General features: G+C 42.1%; 1 protein-coding gene across 1 annotated transcript; it reads right to left on the bottom strand.

Annotated features, from left to right (window-relative positions):
- Window positions 1-7,876: 7,876 nt before the first annotated feature.
- LOC121435050 (metastasis-associated protein MTA3-like) lies at window positions 7,877-8,927 on the bottom strand. The gene is made up of 2 exons (XM_041634110.1): window positions 8,746-8,927; window positions 7,877-8,678 (listed from the first exon to the last, which is right to left on the bottom strand). Exons 1-2 carry the CDS (start codon window positions 8,925-8,927, stop codon window positions 7,877-7,879), a joined length of 984 nt encoding a protein of 327 aa, XP_041490044.1.
- Between the last annotated feature and the right edge of the window lie 8,837 nt (window positions 8,928-17,764).

Below are 17,764 nucleotides of genomic sequence, written 5' to 3'. Positions count from 1 at the left end.
ATCCTATTTGCTGCAATGTGACTATGGAGGACACGTGTGTAAAGTTGATTTCTCCTTTATTCAAAGGCAGTACAGATATCAGCATTAATATAAAATAAGCAATGTTTTGACAATATATTTTCACAGTTGAAAGTTCTTTGAAATAAATTCTTAATTCTGACTTTTCAGAATATTTGAAAACCACAGAACTGCATTTATACTGGATTTCCTTAACTCCTTTTTGGGGATCTAAAATCTTTACTCTTCCTTATTTTCTTTAGGGAAGGTAGGAGCAGTTGGAGTCATTCTTACCTTCGTTGGAGTTGGCACAGGTTTTCATTGATTGTTCTGATTCTACTGCAGCTGCTCCTCCACTGTGACATATGTTTAAAAGTGATCAGCATTTAACTATTCATATAAAAATACCTAGCATGTTTTCTAAATTCTTTATTTTTGAGTTCCTAATATATCTCTCATTAGATATTTACAAATAATTTTTTGAAACAGGTCTCATTATGCAGTCCAGATTACTTTAAACCCACTATATGCATCATGTTGGTCTTGAAATCAAAGCGACCTGTGTGCCTCCTGTTTTCCAAGTTCTGGGATTAAAGGCATGGGCAACAAGGCCCAGCCTAATAACTCTAAACTAATTCTTCAACAGTTGGTGATGATTAATGACTGCTGTCCTTCCCACCTTCCCTCATAGAGAAGAAACAGAGGAAATTTAGCTCTTGATAAAAAACACACACTCTCTACTCTCTCTCTCTTTCTCTCTCTCTCTCTCTCTCTCTCTCTCTCTCTCTCTCTCTGTTGCACACACACATGAATGATAGCAGTGCTTTTTCCATAGACTTGCTTGAATGCTCCAGTAACCTTGTATTTATATGCTCGTGGTGTCAGTGTTCCTGTTCCACTCATCTGCCTGCTTATCCCTAAGGCCCCACAGTCCTATCTGTCAGAACTCTTTGGAGGTATTTTGTTGAATTCTATGCTCTCAATGGTCAGTATATGAAAAAGTATTTTTTTTTTTTGCTTCTAAGCATCCTTCTGCCTGCATTCTTAGAAGCCATGACAGTTGTGGCACCTTCAAATTGTTTTAACAGTTCTTTCATGTGTGAATGCTGAAACCACCGCCAGGCTGTTTCTTTGTTCATAAGCCTTTTTGTGTAATCCTGAGTCTTTGTAACTCACGACCAGCTTCCAAACTCAAGAAAAGCAACACTCTTTTGTCAGCTATATTCTTCCCAGGTCACAGCTAAGACTGCTTTACTTCAGGGCCTATTTCCAGGATATTCTGGACCAGCAGCTTTATTTTCCTAGTTTCTGCTTTGGCTGTCATCACAGTCTTGGAACTTGTCATGGGGACTTTTCACCTGTGGTGTGAAGCTAGTCCAAAATAGCACTGCTGCTGAAGTGATCTGCAGAAAACTAAGAAAACCTTCAACCTTGACCACTATTTCCAATGTCTTTTTAGCAGATAATGATCCCCAGTCTTACTAGATCAACAACCTAAACTTACTTTTTCATCTTCATATTTGATATGCATTCCTGTTCACATCTGTGTTTGCATTTGTGTCTGTTGATCCTAGTGCATGTTTTTTAGGTCAGAGGCATCCTTGACTGGCAGTCCTTGCCTCCTAACTTAGTTTTGAGGCAGAGTTTCTTGTTGTTAACAGCTGTACAAAGCAAGACTATCTAAAGTATAACTTTCCAGACAGTCTCCTCTCTCCATCTCCCATGTCCCTCAAGGTTCCCTGAGATTAAGATGCACACAGCACATGAGGCCCTTTCTGTGTTCTGAGGAGCTGAACTCTGAAATCTTGGGTTTGTGTGATAAGTACTTTATTCCTGAGACATGTTCCTAGTCGTGAATTCCTAAAACTGTGCTATTCCATGTCAAAGTAACAAGCATACTTCATTTGCTTCAAAAGTACCAGCTTTACAAATTTCTGTCTATCTTGTATTGAAGGAAGAATAAATGACCTCAAATGGTTCTTCTTAGAGGGAAACACAGGCCGTCTAACTGGATTAGAGGTTTAATTGAAAGTGCTCTGCACTCAGAAGCCTTAGTTCCATAATTAATAACAATACACTTATAGCCACCTCTTTAATTTAGACACAAAGTCTTCTTTTAAAAATTGAGTGTTTTAGAGCCAGATAGATGGCTCAGTGGGTATACATATTGTCACAGTAGCCAAGAATTCAACAAAAAGTCAGACACTGTGTAATGTATCTATAATCCCAGCACTTTTATAGTACAAAGGAAGTGGAGGTAGTAAGATACCAAAGAGGCTTCCCAACCTGCTTACCTGGAGTAAGTGGCCAAGTGCCAAATAAAAATAGAAAAAATTCCTCAAATAAGATGGAAGACAAAGCCATCACACAGTGTTGTACTGTGTCTTGGTTGGGAATATCAGTGCATGCATGTCCTCTGACACAAAAACAAGTACATGAAGATGAGGGATGCTAAACCATGTTTAGAATATATGGTATGTCCAAAGTGTATTTTCAATATAAAATACACAACACACAGGCTTTACTTTTTAATTCATCTGACTTTAAACTTGCATGTATGAACAAAAAAGGTAATCATTTAATTTTTAATGCTGAAATCATCTTAAATACCAAGTGTCCATTTTAGAGCTGCTATTTCTGTGATGAAACACCATGACCAAAATGAACTTGGGGACCAAAGGATTCATTTGGCTTATATGTCTGCACCATAGTCCATCATTAAAGGAAGATAGGGCAGGAACTCAAACAGGGAAGGAAGCTGGAGGCAGGAGCTTACAGAGGCCATGGAAGAGAGCTGCTTACTGGCTTGCTCATTCTGCTTTCTTATAGAACTCAGGGCCATGAGCCCTGGAACAGCACCTCCCATGATGTGTTGGGCCCTTATCCATCAATCACTAATTAAGAAAATGCCTTACAACCAGATCTTATGGAGGCATTTTCTCAATGGAGTCTTAGTTCTTTGTACTCATTTTGGACAAGTGTCCCTATCCAGATTAGCTGTTTCAGGAGTTTGGGTGTACAGATTCACATCTGACTAACACAGTGTCAAGATAGTTCAGACAGGACAGGGGAAAATAATAGCATCTGGTAATATCATCTAATTGATGGATACCCTAAACTATTTGCTTACTCAAATTCACTTAAAGCAAAGTGAGTGATCAAAGAGACAACATGATTTGAAAAAAAATATTTAAATTGAACATATATAAGAAGAAAATATATAAGGAACAGGCTAAAAATAATAAAATTATACATTTCAGTGTTGATAATAAACTTGACACTTTTCAAAGTAAACAACATTAATGTGAAGTTGCCTTAACAAGTAGAAAATTGCCAATCAAATCAGATTAGAGATGATCACTTGTTTTTGAATGGGAAGCTGAGCCCTGGTACACACTGTTCCTTTTTTTTCTGTTGGAACAGTCTCTTTTCCAGCTCACACTCCCTGTGAGCTAGTCTTTCTCAATATATGCTTATGAGTTGAAGCCATCTTCCCTCTACCATTTTAGTGTTCATTACTTAAGCAATGAGACCCTCAAGAACAGCACTAAGATTGTAAAAAAGAAATGGTACCTATTTGGTGTAAGCTCCGAAGGTGCATCTGCACCGTTTTCAATTAAAAACTCCGCCATTTTAAGTTGATTTTCAAACAAAGCGAGTTTATAGGGTGTCAAACCATACTGTAAAGGAAAAATTTCATTTTATAAATTGACATGCTTTTCAAATGAAAAATGTATCACAGATTTTGAAAACAAAATGAGTCACAAAAGGATAGATTTTCCTTCAGCCCTTGCTGCAGATTCACACACACAGGGCTTCCCTTTCCTTTGAAACATCTTTCCCTGTCCAACAATGCCCGTGAACACCACTATTTCCAGAACTTCCCACAAACGCTTGCTGGTTCCAAGTTTCTTAGCTCCATAGAGAGCTCAATTGCCCCAATCCTAAAACATGGATTTGGTATGCCTCTGTTGAATGAGTGAACCCAAGTGGCATCTCTGGAGCAGTTTCTCAACCTGTTTTTCAAAACTATTTTCCCTAACCTAAAAATTTTCTCCCAAACCAAACATCGTTTCCTGTTGTAGTGGTCCAAAAGATGCTGGAGGAAGACCTCAGACTCAAATGGTATGTAAACACAAAGAGTGCTTATTCTTCAGAAATAGCCAGCATGCAACAGTCCATCACCCATATAAAGTGATAATGAGGACCACAGACAAAGACATACAGGCCCTTTTAAAGTGGACGTGGGGAATTCTATCTTTTTAATCTTTTAAATATTTTTTCAATAATTGGGCAGTCAGGGAGCAGTTACATGGGGGGCATGTTGATTGGACAGAATTAGTAACAGTTTCATCCATTGTGGGATTTTTCTGACACATATAGTCAGTAGCAGCCAGATCCTGCAACTCTGGTCTTCCAGCCTTATAAGGCCAGGTTTGGAACTGTTTAGCCAATTGGCTAAACTTGACTGGGGAACATCCTGGATTCAGGCTTAGGTCATTAATTACAATGGAGTTGCTCCTTGTCTAAGATAGAGTCCCATTTTGGCCCCTTTGTTATGTACATGTAACATCTGAAAAAGTTAAGTGAAAATGTCTTCTCAGCATGTTTTCTTCAATGATCAAATTTCCACATTTACCTGTGTGCCTGTGACCTTCCCACTCTAGCCTCATCTCTGAGAGACAAGTCACATCAGTAACTTCTTAATTGCAACAGATTTCTGTTTTTTCTACAGACATTTATCTTAAAATTATTTTTTTTTATTGTTTGTGTGTATGTGAAGTATGTGTGGGCCCAAGTCCTTTACTTGTTGAATTTTAAAGGAAAGCCCAAATCTGAAACAAAATGTGCTGTGCCTAGTTCCTTTAAGTTACCTACAAAACTATGAAAATCAGATTTGGAAAAAATGCTTTACTCTGAACAGATTGAGTGAGACTGCTTGAGCTTCCGAATGTGGAAAGTGATCAGAGTGTCATTGCTAGAAGTACATTGTGAATGAAGTTGAATGATTCTTACCTCTGTTTTGGCTTTAATATCTACATTATACTCCAGCAGTTTGCTGACAACTGGTATGTTCCCTCTGCAAATGGCGTGGTGGAGGGCAGCATCGCCATTGGCATCTACAATGTGGGGATCAGCCCCGTGCATGAGGAGAATAGAGATGCATTCTACATTGTCCCGCTGGGCGGCCTGTGGGTATTGGATAAAGAAAGAGACACTGAAATCAAGAACTTTAATAAGCATTCCAACAATTCCATTGACTAGTTACCCTTGGATCAGACCAATTGTTTAGGTTATGCATATTATCCCTCTCAAGTAACCAGACTTTCCTAAATTCATAACCTCCCCACCAAAGTTTTCCAAGTGGTAGAGTTTCAGAGGTGTGCCACCACACCTAGATATTAAAGCATTTCACTAGCACCGTTTGGCTATTTTTGTAGTGGGGGAGGTTGCTTGTTCATTTGCTTGTTTTGATAACTTGACACAGGTTGAAGACACCTGGAAAAAAAGAATCTCACTTGAAGAACTGGCTCCACCAGACTGGACTCTGAGAAGCGTGTATAGCATTTTCTTGATTGAGGTTGATCTGGGAGGGCACAGCTTCCTAGGGGTGGTGGCATGACTGGGAAGGTTATTCTGAGTAGTATAAGATATCTGAGCAAGCCTTGGAAAAAGCCATGGGAAAGCATCATTCCCCCATGACCTCTGCTTCATTTCCTGCCTCAGGTCCTGATTGAACTCCTGACCTGGTTTCCCTTCATGACTGACTGTGATGTGGAACTGTAAGCCAATAAACCTTTCCTTTCCTGAGATGGTTTTGGCCAGTGTTTCATCACAGCAACAAAAACCAAACAAGGATAATTTCTAATCCATTTTGTACCAAAAGTGTTTCGTGATAGTTACCTTTATTAGGGGAGTGCAGCCTTCATCATCCTTCATATTAATATCGGTACAGTCGTTGGATAATAGCAATGTTACTACATTAGGATGATTATGGGCAGAGGCGTAGTGCAGTGAACTCCTACAAATTGAGAGGACATTTTAGGAAATTACAGATTATTATGTAAAGGCACACTCAAGTAGACACCAATGTGCATTTCCTTCTGATGTAAAAGAAGAAACTAAAATTTTCTTATTTACTTATTTCTCTACTCAGGTGTTCATTTTCTGTGCTAGGTATATAGCGCATGGCTGTCCCATTCAAGGTGAGTGCTCTATCACAAGCTTCACCCTTCCTCAGAGCAGCCTCTCTGGATAACAGGAGAATGCCCAGTAGATTGAATTCAGATTGGATTTGAATCCTACTCTAATCACCGAGTGTTACTAGTTAGAACATAGACCTCCTATGAGCTCCACAAATCAATCTCTCCATCTGTAGAATGGGGATTCAACACTGCAGCTCTCTTACACAGTGCTGCTGTGACGCTTCAACTCACATCTTCAAGAGCACGTACAAGTGCTTCCAGCACCTGACAGCTCAGTGTTGCTGGATACAATTACAATTTGTTCCTAATGGTAACAAACACAATATTTCAATGAAGAGAAATAGCAGAATTATACCTACTGCAGAGGTGAAAGATTTTACTCAAGTATCTTTACAATATTTTAAAACTATATTCCCGAAGCTGGCCTTGATTTGGTAATCCTCCCAGTAGGTAGGAATGCAGGCAGTTCCACTGCACCCACCTTACTCTTTATTTCACACTTTAGAATCCCTGATGTCTGCCACTTATAATTCATGATATTTTATGACTATAATTGGCAATGTTTTTTACTTTGCTACCATACAAAATAAAAGGTCACCATGCAGTCCATTGTGCCTGACATCCAATGAAATATGACACAATCCACAGGCCCATGACACTTCTAAAGGTCACATGTATCTATGTAAATTTCTGCTCTTAAGACTATGAAATGTAAACTATTTAGAATAGCAATAACAACAAACAAAAATCTAAAATTTCAGTCATCAATACTTAAACTTTTTTTTTCATTTCTCTTTGCCCAGAATTAATGTTTCTATATTTGCTGCCAACAGGGACACAGCATAGTCCTCAGTCAATAGACAAAATGTCCATGTTAATATAGACACCAGGTGGTAGCAAATGACTTTGCCTTATACCTCCATGAATTAGCACCAAAACTGAGCAAATCTATCCAGAAGGAGATAACCCATGGTATCATAGCTCCCTTGCTTTGATTTTCAAAAAGTTTAAAGACAAAAATTACTAGGGATTCAATTGAGCATCATTCATTGTTTTCAATATTTAAATTTATAGAACGTCAGGAAAGCTGACTGAACAGAGAAATGTAATATCTTATGAATGAGAGGGTCTTGAGAGCTAGTAGATTTGTATGCTGTACAGTAGATATCTAAGTTATGTGCAGGGAATAAGTGGATTGGCAGAATGGATAAATACAGCTGAAAAATTCAGTGTTTCTAAAGAATATACATATTAAGCAAAAATACTTTGAAACAATAATTTACTGTTCTATTATTTGTATGAAGCTCTAATTTGGAAGACTGAATAACTATAGACTAAATAACCTCACAACTACAGACATGATCAAGAAGCATGTGAGCTATGGAGAATCTACTATTGAGGGTCATTGTTTCCTGCCTATAATCTAGTGAGAAACAGGAAACAAGGACTAGGAAAGAGGGCTGCAGTGATTGTTACAACTCAGTTGGAAAATCACTCACCCTGCAAGCCTGAGACCCCAACTTCAGAATCCCCAGCACCTTGAGAAACTGGTGCTGGAGATACTGGTGGATACAGGAGGATCCCCAAATCTATTTTGCCAGCAAGTCTAGGTCAATCAGTATACTCCAAGACAATCAGTCAAACACAGCAGGGATTTGGGTGAGAGAATCTGTCTAAAAAGCTGAGGTGGATGTTCTGGGGCTGGAACGCGGCCCCACAGCTCCGTTCACAGTGCCAGCCTTGCCATTGCTGGTGGATATCTGGTTGGGATTTGGTTTGTAAGTTGGGATATATACTTGTTTCAGTTTGCTCTCGGCTTCGGCTGCTTTTAGGCGTTTCTGCTGCACGTATCTGTCAGTAGTTTTCCACATGTAGTAATATTCAATGATGCTCGTCAAGGACTTCCACAGGAGAAAGTCCTCACGGATGTCATTGAAGTCTTTGCCATACTTCTCCAGAGCCTCTTCGAACAAGCTGGCTTCGGAGGCCGACCACTCCTCCATCTCACCTCTGCACAGGACTGGTCCTCCAAGTGGCACAAGGACACTAATGGCACTGCTCAGGTCATAGCTGTGCCTGTACAGTGTATCCATGGCATAGAACAAGGTGATGTCTCGGGACGCCGCAGCCGCACTCATATGCAAGCTGGGCTGCCTCACGGAGCTGCTGCAATCCAGGGCGCGGGCAAACGTCCCAACAGCACGGGCTACAACTAAAAACTGGTCAATCTGTCGATCCGTAAGTGAACTATTGGGATCCCAAACTTTAACTTCCAATTTTGATTGTTCCCTCTCATCTGAGTCTCCTTCTGGTAGCATGTCTGGAATGTCGGCCTGGTACTTTGGTCCCACTCTGATTTCCCCTTTGTCAGCTAATAATGTTTTCACTGAAGGGTCATACACCAAGGAGTAAAAGAAGGTATCCTCTTTATCAAGGTACGACAACACCGACTCTGTCTCATTCAGCAGGGCAACACTGCATCCAGCCCCAGAACACCCTCCTCGGGCGAGCCTGTGAGAGCTGCTTTGCCACACAGTCTCACCAGTGATACTCCTGGGGCCCGCCTAATATGCAGTGTAGACTGTGTGCGACCTGTTGGCTGTACTGGAAAAAGTATGGAGGTCTGAAAATGCCCACCCAGTCATTAGAACAGAAGTCTCCCAGCCCTACTGCAGAGGACCCACGTGTGAGAAGCCACCTGTCCCGGCAGGCCATGCAGGGCATGCCGGTCCGGAACACTGGGAGCCCCAAGTCTGCAGTGAAGACCCGCCAAGCTTTCTTCCTTCATACTACATATTTCACAAAAATTGCTCGTCAGGTCTGCAAAAACACCCTGCGGCTGCGGCAGGCAGCGAGACGGCCGTTTGTTGCTATTAATTATGCTGCCATTAGGGCAGAATGTAAGACGCTTTTCAATTCTTAGCCTTACCGTTCCGCTCCTCTCACCATCCTCTCTCTCCCTCGCTCTCTTTTTGTTTGTTTGTTTGCAATAAACATAAGTTCTTGTGTAAAAAAAAAAAAAAAAAAAAAGCTGAGGTGGAGAAACCACAGGGTGGTTCATTAGGTGAGGGCTCCTACTGGCAGAGCCAGTGGCCTATGTTCAATCTCCAGAATCCACAACGTGGCAGAACACAGCTGTCGATAGTTCTCTTCTGACCTTCAGACACTTGCTTGGCATGTGTGAGGCACAGGTGCATACACACATATGAATTTTTAATGAGATGAAAAGAAATTTTCAAAGAGAATGTCAACCGTTAGCCTTCTAGTATTTACCAAAACACACACAACATGTATATAAGGGGCCGGGGGACAGAGTTATAGTTCAAGTTGAAAATTTCCTTATGAAATCCCTCAGCAAGCATAAAACAGACATAAGATTTCTTGTTAATTCTTTGGGTTTTTTTGGCTTTGAGTTGGCTTTTTATGTGAAAATTTATCTTATGATACAATTTTCTGTGTTGCATATAACATAGCATTAAAACATATACATTAAAGGGCTGGAGAGATGGCTTGGCATTTACAAGCTCTAGTTTTTCCTGCAGAGGACCTGGGTTTGATTCCTAGTACCCACACAGCAGATCACAACTGTCCATGACCCCAGTTCCAGGAGATCCAACACCCTCTTCCTATGCTTGTGTGGTACACTGAAAATACATGCAGCCAAAACACTCAAACCTAAAACATTATAAGTGTACACATAAAAAGATGTATGTGGTTTCCTTAGCTAAATTCCTTTAAAGCCCTCAGTAAAGTGCTCTAAAAGAGACAATGTAAAGGGATTTGTAAACTAACTGAAGTTCTTTGTTTTGCTTCTCTTAAAGAAAGCCTCGGAGCTGCCCTTCCAAGGTGTGCAGGTTTCAGGTGCCTAGGAGCTTAAAGCAGGTACAAACCCAGAGGTCTCCATGAAAGAAGAGCCTTAAGCATGACATCTGCCCTCCCACAGGCTGCAGATCTGGAAGGTATGTTTCTCCCTAGTAGACCCTGACTGTCCCCAACAGTTTCTGCCCCTCCTGCCCCTCGCCCCTCCTCAGGCCCCATTACCTGCTCCTTCTGTCGCACTCGTTAACACGGTGTTCCCTGGCATTGATCAATCTCTCGACTAATTTGACATCACCCACACTGGCCGCCCTTTGTAATCGGCCCACGGGATCGTACCCAATTAGGTACAAAGGAAATCGCTGCTGTCTTCTACCCAAGCACCCACGACCCAGGCATGCGGGCCACAGGTGGGTATACCAGGGAGACTGCTGAGGGGCCCGAATGGTTAGGGCATCATACTCCATATCTTCCTGCATGTTAAGGCTCTACAGGCCCTCCTGGCCCTCCCGACAACCCCGCCCCCCCCCCAGCCCTCCTTGCCCTCCCGACCCTCCTGGCCCTCCTGGCCCTCCCGGGCCTACTGCCCCTCCCTTCCTTCCCCTTTAACCACCCCCACCCTCCCAAACCCAGTAGTAAACGTTCAAAATCTGGTTAAAATTCCCCACTGAACCAAATAAGCGTCCTGCTTGGGCAGATCCTTAGTTCAGTGTGAGCTGAATTCTGATTCACCCTTAGCAACACAGTTCTAGGGGCATAGTGATGCGCTATGAGCTCACAATGGTACTCAGCAGCTGTGCACCGAGGTTGTGTTCTGTGTGTGCCCATGTCAGACTTCAGCATCAAAAGCATACAGTGCTCAGTACATGTAGACAAATATTGTATGTTTTCTCTTTTAAGGATTTTATGGTTCTGATATGGGAACTTCAATCTGAATACCCACAGAGGTATGGAACCTAGTAAGGGACCAGGAGGAAGGAGAGGAAAGGAAAGAAAAAAGTCTATAGTGTTATTTAGCTATTAAGGAAAACTAGAATTGGATGGTTTAATGAAAGGGGGATGGGACAGAAAGGTAAAGGAAGGAAAATGGAGAGGGACAACCAATACTAAAGGTCCTTTGAAAAACTATATGGACACTGACTATCCTAAAATCTTCCTTTACATATGTGAAAGGAACCCACAGGGAGACAAAAAACAACAGGGGAGAGAAGACTTCAACTAGATATCTTGTGCCACCAAATTAAACCTCCAGTGCCAGGAACAGGTTACAGCCTGTTGAGTCATTCACCAAAGGGACCCATGGAAACCACCAAATAGCACAGGCTATTGCCAAGGCTCTTGGTTGCTCACACAAGCTGATGTTAAGGTCTTGTTTCTGGAGGGAACACTTCTATCACTGAATATGGAGACGTTGAGCTGGTGTCTAACTACATTATTCACCTACTAACCACAGTTCACTGTACTGGAAGGTACTCTACATGCCCCTGGAGGAGAAAAGTAGTCCTCATTACCTCTCAGCACAAACCCTTCAACCTACAACCACACCCAAATGGAAGGAAGCTCACAGATATTTATATCTAGGGGATCCAACACCCTCTTGTCTCTTTGCAGGCACCAGACATGCACACAGTGAACATACATATATGCAGACAAAACATAGACATGAAATGTGATCTGTAGATATTGAGAAGTAATACATTTATGTAGTAAGTTTACTCTTTTAAAGTATATAACCCAGTAGGTATTTTTTTACTATGTTCTTACAATAACGCAACCATTATTCTATTTACTTTTAAAATAATTTGTCATTTGAGAAAAATCACTTTATTCATTAGCAGTTACTCTTCATTTCTCCAGACCCCCACCACCTATTAGTTACCAATCTAACTTTCTGTTTCAAGTGTCTCATTCTGGGTATTAAAGAGAAATCAAATCATCTAATAAAGAAGTGTCCCATTCTTCAGTCCTTTGGCTACTTTCAAATGAACTTAATATTTGTGATATTTATTCATGTTATAGGATGTATCCTTTCTCTACCTTTTTCCATGACTAGAAACTAGACCACTGTATTAACACACCACCCTTTGTTTACCTACTCATCAAGCAGTAGGTAATTGGGGTATCTCCTTTTTTTCTATATATAAACGCTCAGTTGCTAGTAGTTGCACCACCAGTAATGTAGCAGGTTCCTGTTCTCTGGTATGTTTATACTCTCACATATGTCCCAGCACCTGTGCATGCTAGACAAGTGCCTTCCCTGTGACTTATATCCTCAGCATGCAACATGTACTTTTCAATTCTTAGACCATATTTTGCTGTCCAGCTTCAAACTCATATATGATAGACACCACACACACACACACACACACACACACACACACACACACACTCCTCTACCAAGTGCTGGGATTGCAGAGCTGTGAAACCAGGACTGACTTATCTTTTGTATTTTCACAAGTATCATCTCATTGAAATTTGATTTGCAACACTTGACGGCTGATGGTGTTGAACATCTTCCAGTGTGCCAGTGGGACATTTGGAAATCTTTCCAGGTCCCATGGCATGTGGGTGAGGTTCAACCCACGGCTGGTAAGGGACAGACAAATATGCCATGTAGATGAAGAATGGGTGCAAAGTTTTATTAAAAGGGGTGGTGTAGTGGTGTGGAAGGGATGGGAGGAAGGGACAGAGAGAAAGAGAAACAGAGAGAGAGGGAGGAGGGAGACGGAAAAGAGGCTGAGACCTGCTTTCCTCAGTGGGGGAAAAAGAGAAGAAGAGAGAGAGGGAAGGGAGGGAGAGCACTAGAGAGACTGAGAGTGAACGGAGGGTCTCTTAAAGGGACAGGATACCATTTGCTATACAGCCAGGCAGATGGTGTGAGGTGCTGTGTGAGGGTGTGCCTGAATACTAACAAAATTTCTCTTCAGATCCATTTATTTCCCTCTGTGTCACTGGGCTGTCGTTCTAGTGTTAAGTTATAAGAAATCTTAAATTCTGAAGAAAATTCCCTATAGGCCTATATATGGTTATATACAACACATGAGAATAAATCAAAGAGCAGGGAATATATAATGATTTCTTCTGGACCCATGTATGAGGCAAGCTCACACTACCCCCAAGCTCATGCACAGCCCTATGTTTTCCTTACTAGCTAGCATTTTACAAGCATTTGCTTATTTAGAGTGGGAGAGAAATATAAAAAAAAAACACTTCTGTTTTTATTTTTTAATGGAAAGAAAACATGGGGAAAGGGCCATTAAATGGCTCTGCACCTAGGACCATATTCCATACAAGTCTGATAACCTGAATTCCATTTCTGGAATCCATGATAGGAGATTTAAACCAACTCCCAGATGGTGTCTCTGACCTCTACATATCTTTCTTGTCTTTCACAAATACACATACACACACACACACACACACACACACACACACACAGAGAGAGAGAGAGAGAGAGAGAGAGAGAGAGAGAGAGAGAGGCCAAGGAGCATTACTTCTTATTGGCCTGTTCCCTATGGCTTTCTCAGCCTGTTTTCTTATGGGAATGAGGACCATCTGTACAGATTGCTGCCAAAGTTGGTTGACTCAACATTGCAAACGAAACTTTTGGTGATTGCCCAGGTAGTCAGTTGTCTCTGTCAATTGTTGCACATTTTGGATATATCTCATTTGTTAAGTAATATTTATTCCCTTCTCAGATCTTTGACGGAGTTGAAGATTATATAATTGTAGTTACTCTCTACATATTTAGACTCCTTGAGGTAGAATGTTTAGCAAAACTTTTGTTCTCAATATTGTTTGTTATATTTATTATTTGTTATTATTGTATATAGTTGTATTTGGTTTAGTTCTGTCTTATTTAGACAAAAAGGGGAAATGTAGGGATAAGTCCCGCCCCTTAGGGGTTGTGCTCGCCTCGGGCTAATGTTTACCTATAAATTTGAGTTTGATTTCCAGCATCCACACACTGTCTCACAACTGTCTGTAACTCCATTCCCAGGAATGCCTAGTGCCTTCTTCAGATGCCGGGCACACAAGTTGCATAGACATGCATGCATGCTTTAATCATCCAGACACATACAATGAATAAATAAAACATGGACATTTTATGTTTTGCTTAGGAATCAATTGCCCTGTGCTTGACTTCTCATCATATCTGTTGTGTGGAGGATAAAGAACCTAGGAACCATGGGAGTGGAAGAAGCAGTTTTGCAGTTGTGGGAAAGCGAGGGGGTAATTAGAACACGTGGGACATGAAGGCTGAAGGAGAAAAGAGGAACCGTGGGGAAGAAGACAAATAAGGGCAAAGTATGTTTCAAGATGTCAAAATAAAACCCATTGCTTGGTTTTTTTTTTTTTATTAAAACATAAATCCTGGGCTGGAGATGTAGCTCAGTTGGTAAGTGCTTTCTTATCATGCTGCCTAACTTTATGCTAACTTGGCACAAGCTAAAGCCATCTGAGAAGGGAGAACCCCAATTGAGAAAATAAGATGGGGCAATAGGCAGGCCTGTAGGGCGTTTTCTTAATTAGTGATTCATGTGGAAGAGCCCAGCCCACTCTGTGTGGTGCCACCCCTGGGCTGGTGGTCCTGGGTTCTGTAAGAAAGCAGGCTGAGCAAGCCATGATGAGCAAGCCAGGAAGCAGCACTCCTCCATGGCCTCTGCTTCAGCGCCTGCCTCCAGGCTCCTGCCTTGTTTGAGCTCCTGCCCTGACTTCCTTCAGTAATGGACTATGATGTGTAGGTGTAAACAAAACTCAATGTCTCTGCATGAATGGGCAGTCCTTGGGTAGCCCAGAGGAGTTCTGGTGAGGATCCAGTGAAGACGGTGTACCAGAAACCAGAGCCCTTGATCCAGACCAACCACTCATTGCTATGAACAATTGCTTCTAAAGCTGATTGGACAAAAGGGTGTATCATGTGGCATACTGCTCCCGATGCCACCAGGACAAATGAGGAGGTATTGGAGAGAAGGGGAAGGAAGAGAAGCCAAGAGTTTTTTCTGTTGTTTTGTTTTAATTTCTTGGGATTTTTTGTGCCTATTTCGGCTAGCTTATGCCCCGAAATAATTACATGGAAACTGTATTCTTTTTTTTTTTAATTTATTTATTTATTAAGGATTTCTGCCTCTTCCCCGCCACCACCTCCCATTTCCCTCCTCCTCCCCTGATCAAGTCCCCCTCCCTCATCAGCTCGAAGAGCAATCAGGGTTCCCTGACCTGAGGGAAGCCCAAGGGCTGCCCACCTCTATCCAGGTCTAGTAAGGTGAGCATCCAAACTGCCTAGGCTCCCCCAAAGCCAGTACGTGCAGTAGGATCAAAAACCCATTGCCGTTGTTCTTGAGTTCTCAGTAGTCCTCATTGTCCACTATGTTCAGCTAGGCCGGTTTTATTCCATGCTTTTTCAGACCAAGGCCAGCTGGCCTTGGTGAGTTCCCGATAGAACATCCCCATTGTCTCAGTGTGTGGGTGCACCCCTCGTGGTCCTGAGTTTCTTGCTCATGCTCCCTCTCCTTCTGCTCCTGATTTGGACCTTGAGATTTCTGTCCGGTGCTCCAATGTGGGTCTCTGTCTCTGTCTCCTTTCATCACCTGATGAAGGTTAATATTCCGGAGGATGCCTATATGTTTGTCTTTGGATTCACCTTCTTATTTAGCTTCTCTAGGAATGTGAATTATAAGCTCAATGTCCTTTATTTATGGCTAGAAACCAAATATGAGTGAGTACATCCCATGTTCCTCTTTTTGGGTCTGGCTTACCTCACTCAGGATAGTGTTTTCTATTTCCATCCATTTGTATGCAAAATTCAAGAAGTCCTTGTTTTTTACTGCTGAGTAATACTCTAATATGTATATATTCCACACTTTCTTCATCCATTCTTCCATTGAAGGGCATCCAGGTTGTTTCCAGGTTCTGGCTATTACAAACAATGCTGCTATGAACATAGTAGAGCATATACATTTGTTGTATGATAGAGCCTCTCTTGGGTATATTCCCAAGAGTGGTATTGCAAGGTCCAGGGGTAGGTTGATACCGAATTTCCTGAGAAACTGCCACACTGCTTTCCAAAGTGGTTGCACAAGTTTGCATTCCCACCAGCAATGGATGAGTGTACCCCTTTCTCCACAACCTCTCCAGCAAAGGCTATCATTGGTGTTTTTTATTTTAGCTATTCTGATAGGTGCTGGAGCAGTAGCTAAGAGCTTGTATAATCCACACAATGCAGTAATATGGGTGGCGGGACTGCGTCCCCAGTACCCCGGCTGCCTGGCTAGCTTATGCCCCGAAATAATTACATGGACACTGTATTCTTTTAAACACTGCTTGACCCATTTCTATCTAGCCTCTTCTAGGCTAATTCTCACACCTGGACTAGCCCATTTCTAATTATCTGTGTAGCCCACGAGGTGGCTTACCAGGGAGATTCTAGCCTACATCCATCCTGGGTTGGAGCTTCATCACATGTGCCTCAGAGAGCAGAGCTATCCCCGTGTCGTCCCAGGAGAGGGGAGCATGGCATCTCTGTTCCAGAAAGCAGAGCTGTTGAGTCTGAGCTCACTTCCTCTTCCTTCCAGCATTCTGTTCTGTTTTCTCCTCCCACCTATGTTTTAACCTATGAGGGCTAATCAGTTTCTTTATTGCTTAACCAATGAAATCAACAGATTGATATATGACACTCCCACATCAACACAAGACAGAGAGAAGACAACACTTTGGGAATGGCCTTGACTTCTGAAACCTTAAAGCCAGCTCCCAGTGACACATCTCCAACAAGGTCATACCTCCTAGTTCTTCCCAAACAGTTCTAGCATTGGGGACCAGGCATTCAAATTTGCAAGCCCAGGGGGCCATTCTCCTTCAAACCACCACTCTGAGTAATTTCTGACCACGTGGGTCCTCTCATTATACATGAATAGCCTTTAATTTTATCTCTTGGCTTGTTGCTTATATACTGTTCTGTCTTTAATATTTTACTGATTGGACCATGCAGTTGAGTGACAGCAGTTACTTGTACTTTTGTTGTTGTTTGAGACAAGGGTTTCTCTGTGTACTTATTGTCCTGTAACTCTATCTGTAGACCAGGCTAGACTCAAACTAAGGGATCTGGTTGTCTCTGCTTCTGGTGTGCTGGGATCAAAGGTGAGCGCCATAACAGCTGGCCTGACAGCAGTTAGTTATAATACTTTGCTTTCCTAGAACATTCTCAGGGATCCTCACATTTTCAAATATAATCTGCACATCCTGTGTCAAGCCCCCACAAGTGTCTTTGTTGATGAAGCCTTTTGCTGAGAAGTCCATTAAAATTTCTTCCTTCCGTGCTCCCCTATCCTACCTTCCTTTTTCCCAATCTTCCTTTTTCCCCAAGTTCCCCCATCCTCCCCTTCTCCCTTTTCTTTCCCCATCTCCCCTTACCCCCATCCCACCCCACCCCCAAGATCCCAATTTTCTCCCCGGCAATTTTGTCTACTTCCCATAGCCAAGAGGATAACTATATGTTTTTCCTTTGGTTCAACTTCTTACTTAGTGGAGCTGATCTACTGGGAGCTCACCAAGGCCAGCTGGACTGTGACTGAAAAAGCATGGGTTAAAACTGGACTCTCTGAACATGGCGAACAATGAGGGCTGATGAGAAGCCAAGGACAATGGCACGGGGTTTTGATCCTACGCAATGTGCTGGCTTTGTGGGAGCCTAGCGAGTTTGGATGTTCACCTTCCTAGATATGGACAGAGGGGGGAGGACCTAG

Source organism: Microtus oregoni, unplaced genomic scaffold, assembly GCF_018167655.1.
Source record: "Microtus oregoni isolate MIOR12 unplaced genomic scaffold, Mior012 000045F_ref0000178, whole genome shotgun sequence".
NCBI classification, from domain to species: Eukaryota; Metazoa; Chordata; class Mammalia; order Rodentia; family Cricetidae; genus Microtus; species Microtus oregoni.
Note: the sequence above shows the minus strand (reverse complement) of the source record. Positions and strands in the feature narration are given on the sequence as shown.

Excerpts from the sequence above, each read along its gene's own strand:
- LOC121435050 (XM_041634110.1), bottom strand. The coding sequence starts at position 8,927 with ATGCCCTGCATGGCCTGCCGGGACAGGTGGCTTCTCACACGTGGGTCC. Across the intron at positions 8,679-8,745 it reads GGGCCCCAGGAGTATCACTG|TGTTGCCCTGCTGAATGAGA; the intron begins GTGAGACTGTGT and ends GGCTGGATGCAG.